This window comes from Labrus mixtus, chromosome 21 (genome assembly GCF_963584025.1).
Source record: "Labrus mixtus chromosome 21, fLabMix1.1, whole genome shotgun sequence".
NCBI lineage: Eukaryota > Metazoa > Chordata > Actinopteri > Labriformes > Labridae > Labrus > Labrus mixtus.
The window spans coordinates 3,585,050-3,600,480 of NC_083632.1; the positions used below are offsets into that span (position 1 = coordinate 3,585,050).

A 15,431-nucleotide genomic window follows, 5' to 3' on the forward strand; every position below is an offset into this window, starting at 1 on the left:
CTGTGGACCACCAATATTTGTACCAAATTTCACCCCAATCGATACTAAGGATTTTACGACGTTCAGTCTGGAGAAAAGCAAGACTGCCAGAGTGGGGAACAACACAAATTTCCAAGTTCCAAGAGTGATCCCTAAAACAAACTCTGCTCTACACCAAGTATTCCAAACTCTCCGGTATATTACAGTAAATCCTCCCGTCTGAATGATGTCAAATCTGCTGCTTCGGTTTACACGGAGGTGGCAGTCTTGTAAACGGATCCAGTGAGAGTTACGATCTACAGGTTCCCTTCTCTTCCTGCTTTTGTTCAGGGCAACACGGCCCTCCTGTTAACTGCTTTGTTGAATGTTACATCACCCTTTCAAGAGCGTCTTCTCTACGGCGAGTTGGGGGGGGGGGGGGGGGGGGGGGTGATCGGTTCGTGAACTTCAGCGCAGAGCGTGAAGGACCTGAAAGGTGTTTAGAAGTGAAAAGACATATACAGTACACAGTCGATGCTGGATTGGAAAAGCAGACCGTTTTTTGAGGTAGAGCAGAAGCCTGCACAGGAAAGCATGTGTATGCCTGTGAGTGTTGAATGTGTGCACTTTCTCCTTCAGCGTTGGGTGATCCGTGGCAGATTCCCAGCACCCCCTACACTGATAAGGTCAAAGGGTTTCTCCTCACTCCAAACTTGTCGTATCTCCTCCTTCCTTATTTTGTTGTATTCTTCACCGCCGCCCTTTCACACCCTATTCTGAGCCCTGCGTATAGAGATGACCCTCAGCTGAAGACAGGGTGGAGATGGACTTTTACATATGTAAATGTTGGCTCTTAGAGGGGGGAGGGCGCGGGGTGAAAGGTGATGGTCATGGTTGAGTGCTTTAGGAAGTAGAGGGATCATTACATGGGGGGGTGGGGGGGTGGAGGGGTCCTATTCAACAGACACCCACCACAAACAAATCGTAAGAGAAGGGGATGGCAACCCCCAGCACACACGCACACTGCTTTACACAATGGGCCCCTCAGCTGAGCCATACGGAGGAGGTAGTGTGAACACGTCAGGAAACATTATTGGATTCCCCTGGGATTCCTAAAAAAACACAACCAGCCCTGATACTATAGAGCCAGAAAACAAGGTTTGCATATTAAAAAGCATGGTTGTAATACATTAATACAGTATTGAAATTAAATTTATCTTAATGAAAGTTCAGAATTTTACGCTTTTTTTAAATTGTAAATTAGAATAGGTTAGCTCACTGTGTGGATATTTGGGTTATAGTTGTTGAGAAGTGGACGAGTCATAGGAATAATTATGAACTTCATTCTTCTTAGTTTTGAACATATAGCCTGCTGTTTGATTTGTGTTGAAAATTGTTGTACAGAGGTGTTTTCACACATGCACAAAACTCCTGAGGATTATCAGAAAATTTCCAAAGAAGCTGCATGTGTGAACAAGCAATGTCATTTTTGTCACATCGACTTTACTCTGACATTTTCCTGCCAGCAGCAAATATGCAGGAAAATTCGGCAGCGAGTGCCCGGGGTATAGGGAGGTCACTCACATGACCAGCGAGTGACCGGTGGGATCATCTTGCATGTAGTCAAGCTCTGAAACTGTCTTAATATCCAGCTCTGTTGCTTCATTTGCCACTTTAGCGCCATCTTTTTACGCCATGTCCAGACTCTTGAGACCCCCCCCCCCCCTTCTGTCCAACGGTGAAATACTCCTGCTGTGAGGTGCATGTGTGAGTAACATTTTCAGGGGCGCATGTGTTATGTGTTATGAAGGTTTATGTTTACTTTTTGTATTACTATTGCGGTTCTTGTTGGAACATTTTCACAGTTAAGACACATTTTACTAACTTGGATTGGCATTAAAGTAGAGAAGTGTTCGTACTGAAACTGTGTTGGAAATGTCTTTAAAAGCATCCAGAATATGGTCTCAACATCAATAAATCCACTGTCTGATGATTATTGCTTTTTATTCGTTATTGGAAAAGTTATTAGGAAGAGCTTTACGGTTTTGAATCATCTCCTAAAGAGACATATCCAGTGAATATCTATAAAATCCAATTTTTTTGTTATAACTTTTGAATGAGTTGTTTTAAGCAGTCGGCCAGACCTCACCACGAACTCCCCCCCCCCCCAATCTTCTTTTATTTTGGACAGAGTATTTCCTACCATTAAAGGCTCTGGTGTAGGGAAATCCAGCCCTGAGACAGCCATGGATCTGGAGAGTCTTACTCTGTATGTTTATGTGTTACTTGGCCAAGTCTTAAGCCTCTGGAAGTCTGCAGCACATGACATGACAGACGTGCTCACGATAACTCACGGGACATCAACCCCAGCGTCAAATGAGGTGACTGGATTCCCCGCTAAAGCTTAGGACATGTCACGGTAATGTAAATACGCTCTTAATGGGTCCAATCGTACAAATAGGATTCAAGTCGTACTCTTAGAAACATCTCTCTGAAGATCTGGTTTTTGTCACATGGATATGTTTTTTACATGTGGTTCTTCTAGCGTCTCGAGGCCTCGGTTGGTTTCGCACTCAAAGGAAGTTGCCACACAGTAAGTTACACCTGCTGGATCTCCACCCTTGTTTGGTGGCAAATCAATGAAAAACAAGAATGCCAATTATGCCACAAGGGTTTTAAAGGTTAGAAAGGAGACTATTGATTCACATGGGTTGCAAATGACATTAGTTCCTCAGCTGAATACATGTCGCCATTGTGGTAAGAGGGAGGCATAATGGGGAACAGCAACAGTGTAATTTTAAAGTATCAGACTGTCAACACATGCACTGAGTTGGACAGAACCTATACTTTAATGGTTATTTTAAAGTTCTAGACCCAGTGGTATGTCAAGCTTTCTAAGACCAAGTGTGGATGCTATTTCCAAGCCTGTAGCCTTGGTTTTGAATTGGCAATAACCATTTAGAGGTTAAATAAAAAAGATGACAGCACAAGTGACCGATTTTCTGAGCCGCAAAGTGAGGGCATGAACTTTTTAATTTCACCGAGAAATAAAAAGCCTAAAACCTCTGAAACCTCGGCTTTAAATAGTAAAAAAAACCCACAATGTTGTTATCAAACTTGAGAGACTCAATGAGTTGAGAGTCACTAAGAACTTTTAGAAAATCGAGTCCTTTTGCTGCTAACACAATTTCTCAAGACCATTGAGGTGTAGCAGAGGACACAGAAGCCCTACCTTTTGAAAACTATTGCTTTTGTCACTGAATGGTGAGCAACAAAATGCTTTGCTATCCATATCATAGTTAGCTGTTAGCATAAACATGTAATGTTAGCGGATACCCCCGTTAGTCTCTCTTAGAGCTCACAATGTTGCACTTTGATAGCTTCGTTATGTTAGCTAATTCTGTATTTTCTTACGGAAATAAACTCCTTCTGGTGTTGCTGAACATCTCTTGGAAAATAATGGATCTTAAACGGCCCGTAAGAACCTCCAAAGTGGAAAATAGACAACCACCAGTCAAAGCCAACAACCTGCAGCGGTCAATAATAACCTGCGAACAAAGCTAACGCGCCGTGTAAACAGCCGAATCGCTGTCGTCGGGCTATTCCTATTATTTGTTTGTGGTTATAGTAAGAAATCCTTTACAATCATCTCTAACTCAAACCTGATAAAAAAATGTTTCGCAGTTGAAAGGATGCTAATTGCTAATGTTTTGGGGGCACTTCCCAGTATTTACATATGACGCTGAACTTCAAAGTTTGAAGGTTATTTCGGTTTCAAACTGTTTAAAAAAGGGTCTATTGGTCGTGATCTAAAAAGGGTTAAATTGTATTCTCCATGGCGTAAGAAGTTTCAGTGGTTAATTTACTGTGTTTTATCTTTGTATAGGTTATAGTTCAGTGGAAAAATTCAGAACCATGTGATATAGAGGGCGAGAGAAGGAAAGGGAAGCGAGGGCGATACAATATGATCCAGACGGCTTTGACTGCACAGTGTATCCAGTCATTCCACTGATGCATGGAAACATGTGCTGGACATGTGTGTGCGCTTCTCAGGTCACTGAACAATCAGGAAGACACAGAGAGAGAGAGAGAGAGAGGAGAGAGAGAGAGAAAGAGAGAGAGAGAGAGAGAACTGACAGGCTCATCCTCATCTGGCCTGAGAGCAGCTTCAGTATCTGTCCGTCCGTCTGTCTGCTTGGAGAGCTGGGAGTGTTGCGTCCATTAGTGTCTGCTCTATCTGATTTACAGGTTGTCCTCTCCCATCTGATAATGGTTCAGCCTCCTTGAATATTTAAAGAATGGTTGTCAGATACCTGCCAAACAAGCCTAACGAGATTGATGGAAAGAATGCTGGAGATGATTGGCTGTAACAGAACTGTAGTCCTTCTCATAAATGCCGTTGCTGAGTGTTCTTCATCATGTTGGGTTGGCCAACAGGATGTCGATGTGAATGACACCCATCATGGGAAAGGTTTGCTTTTTTGCAAACATCAAAGTTTCACTTCCCTCCTGTAGACTGGAAATAGAGCACAAAGTGTCTGAAAGGATGGGAAACGTTCTTGTCTGAACAAGTATTCAGCTTTTTTCTCTGAGTGGACTTTGAATCTTCTCGATGAACTCGACGTTGGTACGAGAGAAAGAATCCTAATGGATTCTTTAGGAGAGGGATGTCTTCAGGCACTCAAGGATATACAGTAATTAGTTCAAATGCCTTCATGTGATCGTCATCAAATCTTTAACCATCAGGAACACTTTTTATTCAAACTTCTAGATATATAAAAAATGGCCCTAATTGAAACAATTTTTTAGACCGTCACTGGAAGGGATGTTCCTAGTGACTTATTTACTTTCCACAGATTTGAGATTAATCAACTCTTAAGGTAAGAAATTACTCAGAAAACAGTCACAATTGAGCATAATCTATTAAAAATGATCTGAGGTAAACAATGTAATTTGGCCTGGTGTGGCGTACTTTAGCAGTGCTAGTACCCCCAGCCTCCGATCCTCCTCGCAGGTTAACGTCCAAACATTGCACCAGTCGATATGCCAGTTTGACCTGCACACTTGGTTATCTCAGTTTTCTCTGCTCGTCACATTATCTTGGTTTTTGTATCCTCAATGGATCACAATTTTTTAACCGCTAAATGCCTCGACATCTCACCGTTTTCCCCATTGTCCACTTCACTTTCAATTGTGCCGCGTCGGCTTTTATATAAATGGCCATTGACCGTCCATAAATCTCACTCCCTCCATTGCTGTTTAGTGAAGCCGATACAATACATCCCTGTCCCGGGACATGTGCAGCGAGAGGGACGGGCCGTCACAGGCGCGGGGTGGATGTAATTAATCTGGCACAATATTGACTCCTCACTCTCGATCTCTCAGCCCCCCCCAATATAGCTGTCCCCTCTTAATGTTTAATGTGGCGATCGATCCTCCCCCACACTGTTACTGCAATGATATAATGAGCTCCCGCTGCTCAGCAGGGGGTCGCGGGTGGAGGGGGGGGGGGGGGGTTGAATGTGTGCAGTGTTTCGATATCTGTTCACCTAGTTGTTGCAATGCGTGCCTGAATGTGTGTTTCGAGGGCAACATCAGATTCATCAGGAGGAGATAAAACAACAGAAAGGGTCGGGACACCTTCCTTGAAATTATCAGCACACCTGCCACTTCCTCAGTCCTTCTCGATCTTCTCCCAACCCCCATTCTTTCACCCTCTCTCAGTATCAGGATCTCGACCCCCCCTCATCCCCCCCCCCTCCCCCGCCTGTGCTGATTTATCTCTGCTTTATCTCTATCAACTCATCTATCAACCCTCTCCATCTCCTCCTGCGGATCAGAGAGGATCAATATACGGTCATACGCGGGCTCTCAGCTCGCTTTCGCACACCTACCGCTCTGTGTCAGCAGGTTACTGCGGGGCCGCGCGCCGCAGACACCTCCTCCACTCGTGTGTTGGCGTTTGGTGGGTCGATAAAGAGCGCGTGTTGGAATTAAAAGGGATGTGAAAGTAGAAATCAGTGATGCAAAAATCTGCTTTGCTGCCACTTGAGTTTGATTTTCATAGTTTTACGCATCCTCTTCTACATTTATGAAATCACTATACCAAACATGATCTGGGAGATTTGTGACATTGTTACCACAAAGTCAGAGAAGGCAAGAAACACAAGACGATCACAAGGCCGGGGTTGAAACACTCGAGTTCAAACGATGTGTCACCGGACCACATCTGAAGGCTCGGATGTTCAGAGCTGTTTTGAAAGGAGTGAAAACTCAGACTCTGTAGAGAGCGCAGTTATACTCTATTTTCCAAAAGGGGTAGCAGGGCAGGCTTACGTTCTGCCTTTTCTCAAATGCATTGGCGGTCTTGCACTAATAACAAGTAAAATGAGTGGCTGTGTGTGAACCTGACAAGAGTCTGTCTCGGAGGAGAATACCCGATTATGAAGTTACAAAAAGCGGAGGAGTGTGGCGCCAAAAACATTTTGGTTGAGCGGACAGGCAGATGCTGCCATTCACTTTTTAATGGTTTTAAGGTTATCTTAAAGGTAACTTTCAAGTTTGTCAATGATTGGAAAACATTATCAAATGGTGGGGGGGGGTCGGGGTAATGTACCTAAGCGCTATTGGCTTTTATAAACGCTGATTCATTTCCATGGAAAGTCCTCCCAAGCGTTCTGATTTAAGGTGTAAACATAGGACTTTAAAGCAGTCAGAAACCTTGAGACAGATGTTTTTGCCACCGTCTCTTACTCCCCCCTCACTCATGTAAAAGTGAAACCAAAAATTTAACACACCCAATGTTACTTATATAAAGGGAAAAGATCAAATTTAATTCACTTGAATCATTGAAAAAGACGATGTGGTGGTGATTTGCACCATTTACCAATTTCCCAGAAGTTAGTCTAATCTGCGGGTTTGTCAACAACACTTTTGACCTTTCTTTCTCCCTCTGACTTTGTTTCACCAAAGTCACCACATTTCCATTAATCCACATCTTGTGTACAGCTTTAGTACGTGCAAATATTAACAAGACTCAGGATGTTTAAGACTTGGATTTTCCCTGGGACTTTCTCGCAGTCGCGTTACCCAGTCCCCCAGTACGTCCTTATTAAACGGTCGCTTCAAGTTCATGCTACTGTTGTTTTTACGGCCTCGCCCCGTCCCTTTCACAGCCTCTGTTCCCCCCTCTCTCTCTCTCTGGTCTGCACTCGCTTTGAAACAGAGAAAACATTCCAGCTGCAGAGAGCCGAGCTGTCCTGTCGGGAGTAAACTCACCATCACGGACTCAGTAATGCATAGGCAGACATGTGACCATCACACACACACACACACACACACACACACACACACACACACACACACACACACACACACACACACACACACACACACACACACACACACTCTTTTCCCTAAACACACACACACACACACCTCCCCTCGCTCTCCTGTAATAAAACACACACTGCCGTCCATTCACAAAGCTATGCTGCTGACACTCGGGCTGTGCTGCCTGGCTCAAATCCCCGCGGCCCCCCCCCCCCCCCCCCCCCCCCCCCCCCCCGGCTTTGACAGGGCTGTTCTGAATCAACACGCAGGAGAACGGCTTTTTACTTCCCCACTGGAAGCGAGTTAAACGCCTATTACTCCACATGTTTTAGCCTTTACGAACCGTTTCCAGTGGATCTGATGGACTAAAGGTGACTGGAATAACTTGGTGAACTCACTTTAACTTAAGGCTGGTTCTTCTTTTAGAACCCAAACCTTAAAACCAAATTCGAGCAGAAGTCTCAAAACTTTGGGGAATTCAAAGATTTGAAAGCCACAATTTCCTCAAAAAGGAAAATGCAACCAAATTTGCACGACCGAACAACAGCTGCGTGACTGAAACGGGCCTTACTTGACGTGTAGTCAGAATGAGAGAAAAACAAGCCCACACCTCTCCTAGGTGTTGTAAATGTTTGAGTTATGTCCCCCCCAATGTCATGAATGAAGGGTTCGCTCCCCTTAACTCAATGTGCTGCCTCAGCCAGTCTCTCACAACCAGCCCATTCATAAAACTGCACGGCTGAAGTGTGTGTGTGTGTGTGTGTGTATGTGTGTGTGCACCGTGCCATGTGTGTTTATGTGTGTGCACAAGGGGCCGTCAGAAGAAATCATGTGTTCACTTAAAGAGAGAAATCAAGCATTTTACCCATGAGCAAAACAAAACAGAGCAACAAACAGTCTTTCAGGAAGCCCCGCCCCCCCCCTCTGAGAGCGAGCGAGATAGCGGGCGAGCGACGGTATCCATGCATATCTGGCAGGCACCTGGCTGTTTTCTTGCGCACTTTGTTGCATAGCAGCTGTATTTTGGAAAGTGGAGAACACAGAGCTGCATGTTTCTCTGTCGGGGGAGAGAGAGGGAGTCGAAGAAGAGAAAGAGAAAGAGAAGGGAGGGGCCGGGGTTCACCCCATGGTCCCATGTGCCAGATAAGGGGGCCTGATTGGGCCAGTTCTGATCCAGAGAAAAACAACCCAAACAAGAGGAAGGCTGTGAATTCATGACAAAGCAGAACACACAGAGCCAGAGAGGCGCACTGCTGCGAGGATTTGGTTCAACTGGGTTACTGGAACCTCCCTTTTTTTTCTTTTGTGACTTTCTCTACAACTCCTGACCTGAAATGTGATTCATTTAAAAGCAAATTTGAATAAACGCAAGTTCAATCTTCTCACGTGCTTCGATTTGGTTCATCCGGGTTACTTGTACCTCTTCTTGGATTTCTTCTTGTGAAACTCTTGACCTGACATTTCAAAATGATTACCAAATTCTAATCTCTCATATGTGACAAGTTTCTCAGAGCACAGTTTCTGCACCTTTGCTTTTTTGTGACTTCCTGTCTCTCCTCGTTTCCTTTTTTCTTTTATGACTTTCTCTCTGTCCTGGTCGATTTCTTTCTACAACTCCTGACCTGAAATGTAATTCATTTAAAAACAAATTTGAATAAATGCAAGTTCAATCTTCTCACATGCTTCGATTTCTGACCTGATATTTCAAAATTATAACCAAATCTCTCATGTGACAACTTTCTCAGAGCAAAGTTTCTGCACCTTTGCTTTTTTTGTGTGACTTCCTGTCTCTCCTCGTTTCCTTTTTTCTTTGGTTCTTTTCTGCAACTTTTTTCTACTTTTCTGCAACTTTTGCATGAAAAACACAAACTTTAATGAACCTTTACTCTCTAAACTTTGAAAACTGGCAGCTTTTCTCTGCCTTGAGTAACAATTCACTTAATCAATTTTACTTTTACTTTCTTTTCCCAAGAAAACAAGCTGTGTAAAGACACCACCTGGGAACTATAGGAAAGGATAATTAAACAATGTTTTGTCCTGTTCTAGATAATAAAATGACAGATAAATGTGCAGAGCCTCTACATGCTAAAGTAGACTTGAAGAAGGGAAACCACCGCAAAGTTGCTGCAAATAAAGACAATAAAACAAAGAAAGAAAAAGTTATATGTCATGTAAATATCTAGAAGAAAATATCAAGATTTAATTTTCAAAAAGGAGCCATATTAAGAGAATTTGTGTAAACTTTTATATTTAATTTGATCCTCTTTTCTCGTCTTCTCTCCTTTGCTAAGCTCTCTGGAAAGCACTGTAACGCCGTTCTATAGAGCCACAACTTCCTATATAATTACTGTAAGGCACAGAACTAAACAATCGTCCCACACAACTCGCTGGATAAGTCCACATCTTGGAACACTCAAAGTGTGTGTGTGTGTGTGTGTGTGTGTGTGTGTGTGTGTGTGTGTGTGTGTGTGTGTTTGTGTGTGTGTGTGTGTCTGTGTGTGTGTGTGTGTGTGTGTGTGTGTGTGTGTGTGTGTGTGTGTGTGCAGAAGAGAGAGGTAGAGAGAAAAGGTAAAGGGGAGTGAAGGGGAGGGGAGGGGAGTCCAGATTTTTAAATTCGACTTAGTTTGTAGAGACACAGGAAGGGAGGGAGGGGTTTGGAGAATCCTCTCTGAGGGGAGGGGGTGTCAGAGAGAGAGAGAGGGAGAGGCGGGGGTCTGTAGTACTGTAGGGCTTTTTTATGAATGAAGAGCGAAGGAGAGAGCAGCGGAGGACTGAAAGAGAGAGAAGGAGCGGGGGGGTGGGGGGAGGGAGGGGGAGGCACACTTCCTCTTACGCACACAGGGAAGAAAATTTATGAATGGGTCACATCTCTCGAGCTGCTCCAAGTGTAAACAACATACTTGGACAAAGAAGAGCGAGCTCTCGAAGCGCGGGGCAGGGGCCTCGCTAAAACTCTCACTGCTCAGACATTCTGCTTCTTTCTGACACACTCACAAAACAAAACAAAACAAAAAGGCAAAGAAGATGTTGAAACTATTTTAATTAAATGTGCTTCATAAATTTTGAGTGACACCTCCCGTGTGGTTTTTTTCCCCCCCTCAGGCAGAAAGACAGACAAAAGGAGTCTGTCGGACTGCTTTAGCGTCAGGCGAGGATAAAATCTTGAGGTGCTGTCAACGCCGAACTTTAATCCTCATCTTCTCTCGACGAGATCAAAAAAATCACATCCTTCTTCCAATCATAAAAGGTCAATGAAAAAAAAAAAGGAAGAAGAAGAAAAGAAAAGGTGCAATGTTATCACCAATGGCTCGATTACTATTAGGGCAGGTTCAGCGAGTACATTAAAGCTGCATGTTTGCATAACCTTCCCGCAATGGCAGCCCGCAGACAGAGCGCGCTTGTTAGCCGTAAACTGAGGGACCAGATGAGATAGATTTACCAGATGTGCAGGTATTGCACAATCCCTCCTTTTTTTTTTGTGCCCCCTCCTTTTCTTTCCTCTAATCTAACATTCCAGCTTGTCCCCTTGTTTTCTAGCCTCCCGTCTTTCTCTGTTACACTCTTTTTATTTTTCCTGTTTTCCTCTCCCCCCCCCCCCCTCTCTCTCTATCCGACAACACCACACCCATGCAGGTAACAACCTGAGTCAGTAAACAACAATGTTTAATTTTTTACCAGGGTGCTGTTTTCAATAAAAGCTTCAGTTATATTCCGGTCACCTGGGATTAGAGCTTTGCTTTATGTGTTTTTTTTTTTTTTTTTTTGTGCTGTTAAGTTTCAAAACAGGTGAGTCACTTGTTTTTTAAAAAAGTACACCAGATGCCTTCTGTTCATGTTCAGCATGGGAAAACTCACGCCTTTGTACGCCTTTGATAGACACAATGATGAATATATTTATAGGCGCCTGTCAGCCTCAATTTCCCATAAATCAAAGCTGAATAGAGACGCTCTTACTGGACTCCGCGGCTATTGACTGAGGCCAGCGGGGACACTGTCTGTCAAAGCAGGAGTGTCTCTGCTGCGGATAAGTGAGCTGCCCGTCAAACCGAAGCCCCCATGACCCTGCAAATCATACCCTGCTCAAGCGTTAGCAAAAGGCCTGACAGCTGATTGGCTGACAGGTCAGGGGGGTTAAGTAGACACGACCTCTGTGTGCCCCGGGGTTCATCTGCGCTTCCTCCAACCGCATTGTTGGGACGGCAAGACAGCGACGATCTCGCACAGGGGCCATGTGTCACCGAGCGGCCGAGCAGTTGTGACGCGGAGCTGGTTGAATCGCACGATGTTTACACACAAAGGACACACACGGGGGCTTCAGTGAGAGGAAGCGCCTTTGACTGCAACTGAAAGCTGTCACTTTTACTTTGCGCTCGAGATTATTCTTGGAGGCGTTTCAAGCTCTCTTTAGGGTTCAAAAACCATTTCAGAGTCATGGCTAAAAGATTGGAGGAGCCCGTTGCGAGTTCAATGGGGCAGAAAAAAAAAGTGTTTGTAGAGCAACACGTCCCCCCCCCCCACCCAGATCCTGAATCGCCATTGTTGAGACACACAACACACAACAAGAAAAGGGAAACGCATTCAAATAGCCGCTCAGTTGTGCAGCCCAGGAATTTGCTTTTTCCATTTTACACCTTCCGATGTACACAAAGGCCAATCTTTGTACCTGCACCCTGAATAATTTTTTTTACTGGTTTCCTGAGGCGTACCCATTCAAGCTTTTCAAAGGGATGCAAATGGATGACGGCAGCACACAATGCCTGCGTCCAAATTCACCTCATGATGACCGGCTCTCATTAGGCCTTCTGTTTCTGCACAGCTTTGTCTGCCAAAGAGATTACTGTAACATCAGCGGGTTACTGTATCCCTACATAAGCCCCTGGCGGTCTCACAGCACAAAATCTAACCGCTGGTTTCTTCCTCGCTTTCTCATGACGTGCAGACTTCAGCTGGAATTACATGAACAGGCCCAATCGTCAAATAGGAAACATGCTTGGGCCAGTGATAAGGCACACCTCTGAATGCTGCGTAGATTAATACCTGATCGAATGTACAAAAAAGATCTAATCCGTGCAATGTACCGTCAGAAAATCTGATTTCCTTTGGTAGGAAACCACGTTGACACAAAGAAACACACACACACACACAAACACACATACACACATTCACACACAATGCATTTACATTCATGCATTGAGAGGACACAGTGATTGAAAGTGGGGTACTCACAGTTCTCAGAGTGGAAATCGGGAACAAATTGTTCATCACTGTCCGGAACCTGAGCTGAAATAAGAAAAGAAAAAAAAACAGCTTTAAAATTGTATTATTATTATTATTATTCAGACTAAATCTGACCTTTCTCTGTCTTTCATTTCCTCCCTTCTTCTCTCTGAAATTAGAGCGAGGCTCGGCCTCTTTCAGGCGACCTTCACTTCCTGATTTCTTTGCAGTATGTCGGTGCTTTGTTCACCCAGAGATCAATACACAAGAACATAAAGCTCCTGAGAGGCTTCGAAGATGTTCAGCTGCCAGCTTGTTTCTGTAGCAGTTTACAGATCTCTGAAGAGTTTAGATCCAAAGCTTTTCACTCAAACTGAGAGATTTCATATGATACAATACTTTAGGATGCAGTAATGTTCTTTGATGATACTCCACTGTAAAATGAAATCATGGAATATACGATGTGAAACTGTACTCAAAAAGATGATACCACACTGAACTATACCGTGACGGTCTGTGATACATTACAGTCATAGATTACAAAACGATGCCATGTGTCACGTCACGCTGTGCGTCACGCCGTACCTCACGCTGTACGTCACGTTGTACCTCACGTTGTACCTCACGCCGTACCTCACGCTGTACCTCACGCTGTACGTCACGCTGTATGTCACGCCGTACGTCACGTTGTACGTCACGCCGTACGTCACGTTGTACGTCACGCCGTACGTCACGTTGTACGTCACGTTGTACGTCACGCTGTACGTCACGCCGTACCTCACGCTGTACGTCACGTTGTACCTCACGCTGTACCTCACGCTGTACGTCACGCTGTATGTCACGCCGTACGTCACGTTGTACGTCACGCCGTACGTCACGTTGTACGTCACGCCGTACGTCACGCCGTACCTCACGCCGTACCTCACGCCGTACCTCACGCTGTACGTCACGCTGTATGTCACGCCGTACGTCACGTTGTACGTCACGCCGTACGTCACGTTGTACGTCACGCCGTATGTCACGTTGTAAGTCACGCTGTACGTCACGCTGTAAGTCACGCTGTGCGTCACGCCGTACGTCACGTTGTACGTCACGTTGTACGTCACGCTGTACGTCACGCCGTACGTCACGTTGTACGTCACGCTGTACGTCACGCTGTACGTCACGTTGTACGTCACGCCGTACGTCACGTTGTACGTCACGCTGTACGTCACGCTGTACGTCACGTTGTACGTCACGTTGTACGTCACGCCGTACGTCACGTCGTACGTCACGTTGTACGTCACGCCGTACGTCACGTTGTACGTCACGCTGTACGTCACGCTGTACGTCACGTTGTACGTCACGCCGTACGTCACGTTGTACGTCACGTTGTACGTCACGCCGTACGTCACGTTGTACGTCACGCTGTACGTCACGTTGTACGTCACGTTGTACGTCACGCTGTACGTCACGTTGTACGTCACGTTGTACGTCACGCTGTACGTCACGTTGTACGTCACGCTGTACGTCACGTTGTACGTCACGCTGTACGTCACGTTGTACGTCACGTTGTACGTCACGCTGTACGTCACGCTGTACGTCACGTTGTACATCACGTTGTGTTACTTTTATTTCAATCTGCCTGTTATCGCAGTTGTGTTGTAGTCAAGACCACGAGACAAGACCAAAACATTTCGGGATCGAGACCGAGACAAGACCATAAAAATCACTGAAAAGTCTTCATTTTATGTTTTGGGGGCGTGTCACTTAGACCACAACACTGAGAAGGTTGTAGCCGTTACTGGGGTTTAAAAAATCAAACTACAAATTAATTGAAGTGATTTGTTCTTTTAGAAAGAGACTTTTTCCTTCTAATCACAGTAATGGAACGTGGAAAATAGCCGATCAGCGGAGGTCTTGATTTAAAATCAGGAGGCCGCCCGGTCTGAGACCGAGACAAGACCGAGTAAAAATGCTTCAGATTCTGAGACCTTCAAAAAGTGGTCTTGAGAACAAGTACCATTTTGATTCCTTTTTTTTGCACAATGCCAATTTTTGCCATCTTTGGTCTTAATACTTAATACATAATACTTCATGGAATACATCCCATGATTTTATTCTTGACCTCTCATGTTCAGACAGCTTTACACCAACAGTCATAGAGGTGCAACCAGCCGTTAGTCAGTTCCTTTTAATTCCATCTTAAGGATCAAGACAGACTGAAACTGGCTATTCTGGCTAAACAACTGTGGAAATCTGTCAGTGCTGTGAAGAGATTGAACTTCTCTCTGCCCTTAAGAGTTAGGGACTCTGTCTTCCATTGTTAAAGAAGTCTGGACTTCATCTGCTGCGTAAATGAGGAATGGATAGATACAAGCGGAAATAAAACAAGGAAGGCAGACATGAATGAAGTGGAGATGTGGGGGAGTGAAACGAGGGCAAGTTAAGGTTAAAACACTTACTTAGATCTTCTTGTCAAGTGGCGACAATCTGCTTTGAATTAGTGTTCTCTACTAGATTTAATCCCACTACTTTTCCTTTTAAGAAACATTTCATAGCTCAACATACATTATATATCGGGTTCAGAGTCCCACAGAGACGATATACAGCCAACCTACAATGACTTGAGAAAAGAGTCAGTGATATGTACACTTGTGATATCTTGATCTGATACATAATGCCTGGCATTGGTGTCCATTTCAGTGCCACTCTCTCATAATGAACCTCCTCTAGGATCGAAGAGAAAAACCCGAGTCAGCATTGCCAAGCCCAGGTGCAGCTCAGCTAGACAGACACCATTGTGCAGCTCTTTTTTTTTAGGAATCCAAACCCATTCACAATTGTGCTTTCCGAGCTTTAGACATCGAGTTACACAAACAGTTTGGAAAAGCCAAAAACATTTGACTGCCAACAGCGGCTCGGAGGTCAAATTCACCAACAGT

The 15,431-nt window shown here is 44.6% G+C and overlaps 1 protein-coding gene and 1 long non-coding RNA gene across 4 annotated transcripts in view; both read right to left on the minus strand.

Moving 5' to 3' along the window:
- Positions 1-15,431, minus strand: part of LOC132955552 (uncharacterized) — a 735,720-nt gene that overhangs the window by 636,358 nt on the left and 83,931 nt on the right. The gene's annotated exons all lie outside the window — the stretch shown is intronic.
- etv4 (ETS variant transcription factor 4) overlaps positions 1-15,431 on the minus strand; it is a 41,669-nt gene that overhangs the window by 18,328 nt on the left and 7,910 nt on the right. For all 3 annotated transcript variants that reach the window (XM_061028420.1, XM_061028422.1, XM_061028423.1), the window contains one exon: positions 12,517-12,570. In XM_061028420.1, the coding sequence (XP_060884403.1) occupies positions 12,517-12,570 (54 nt within the window). The remainder of the gene's footprint in view (positions 1-12,516; positions 12,571-15,431) is intronic.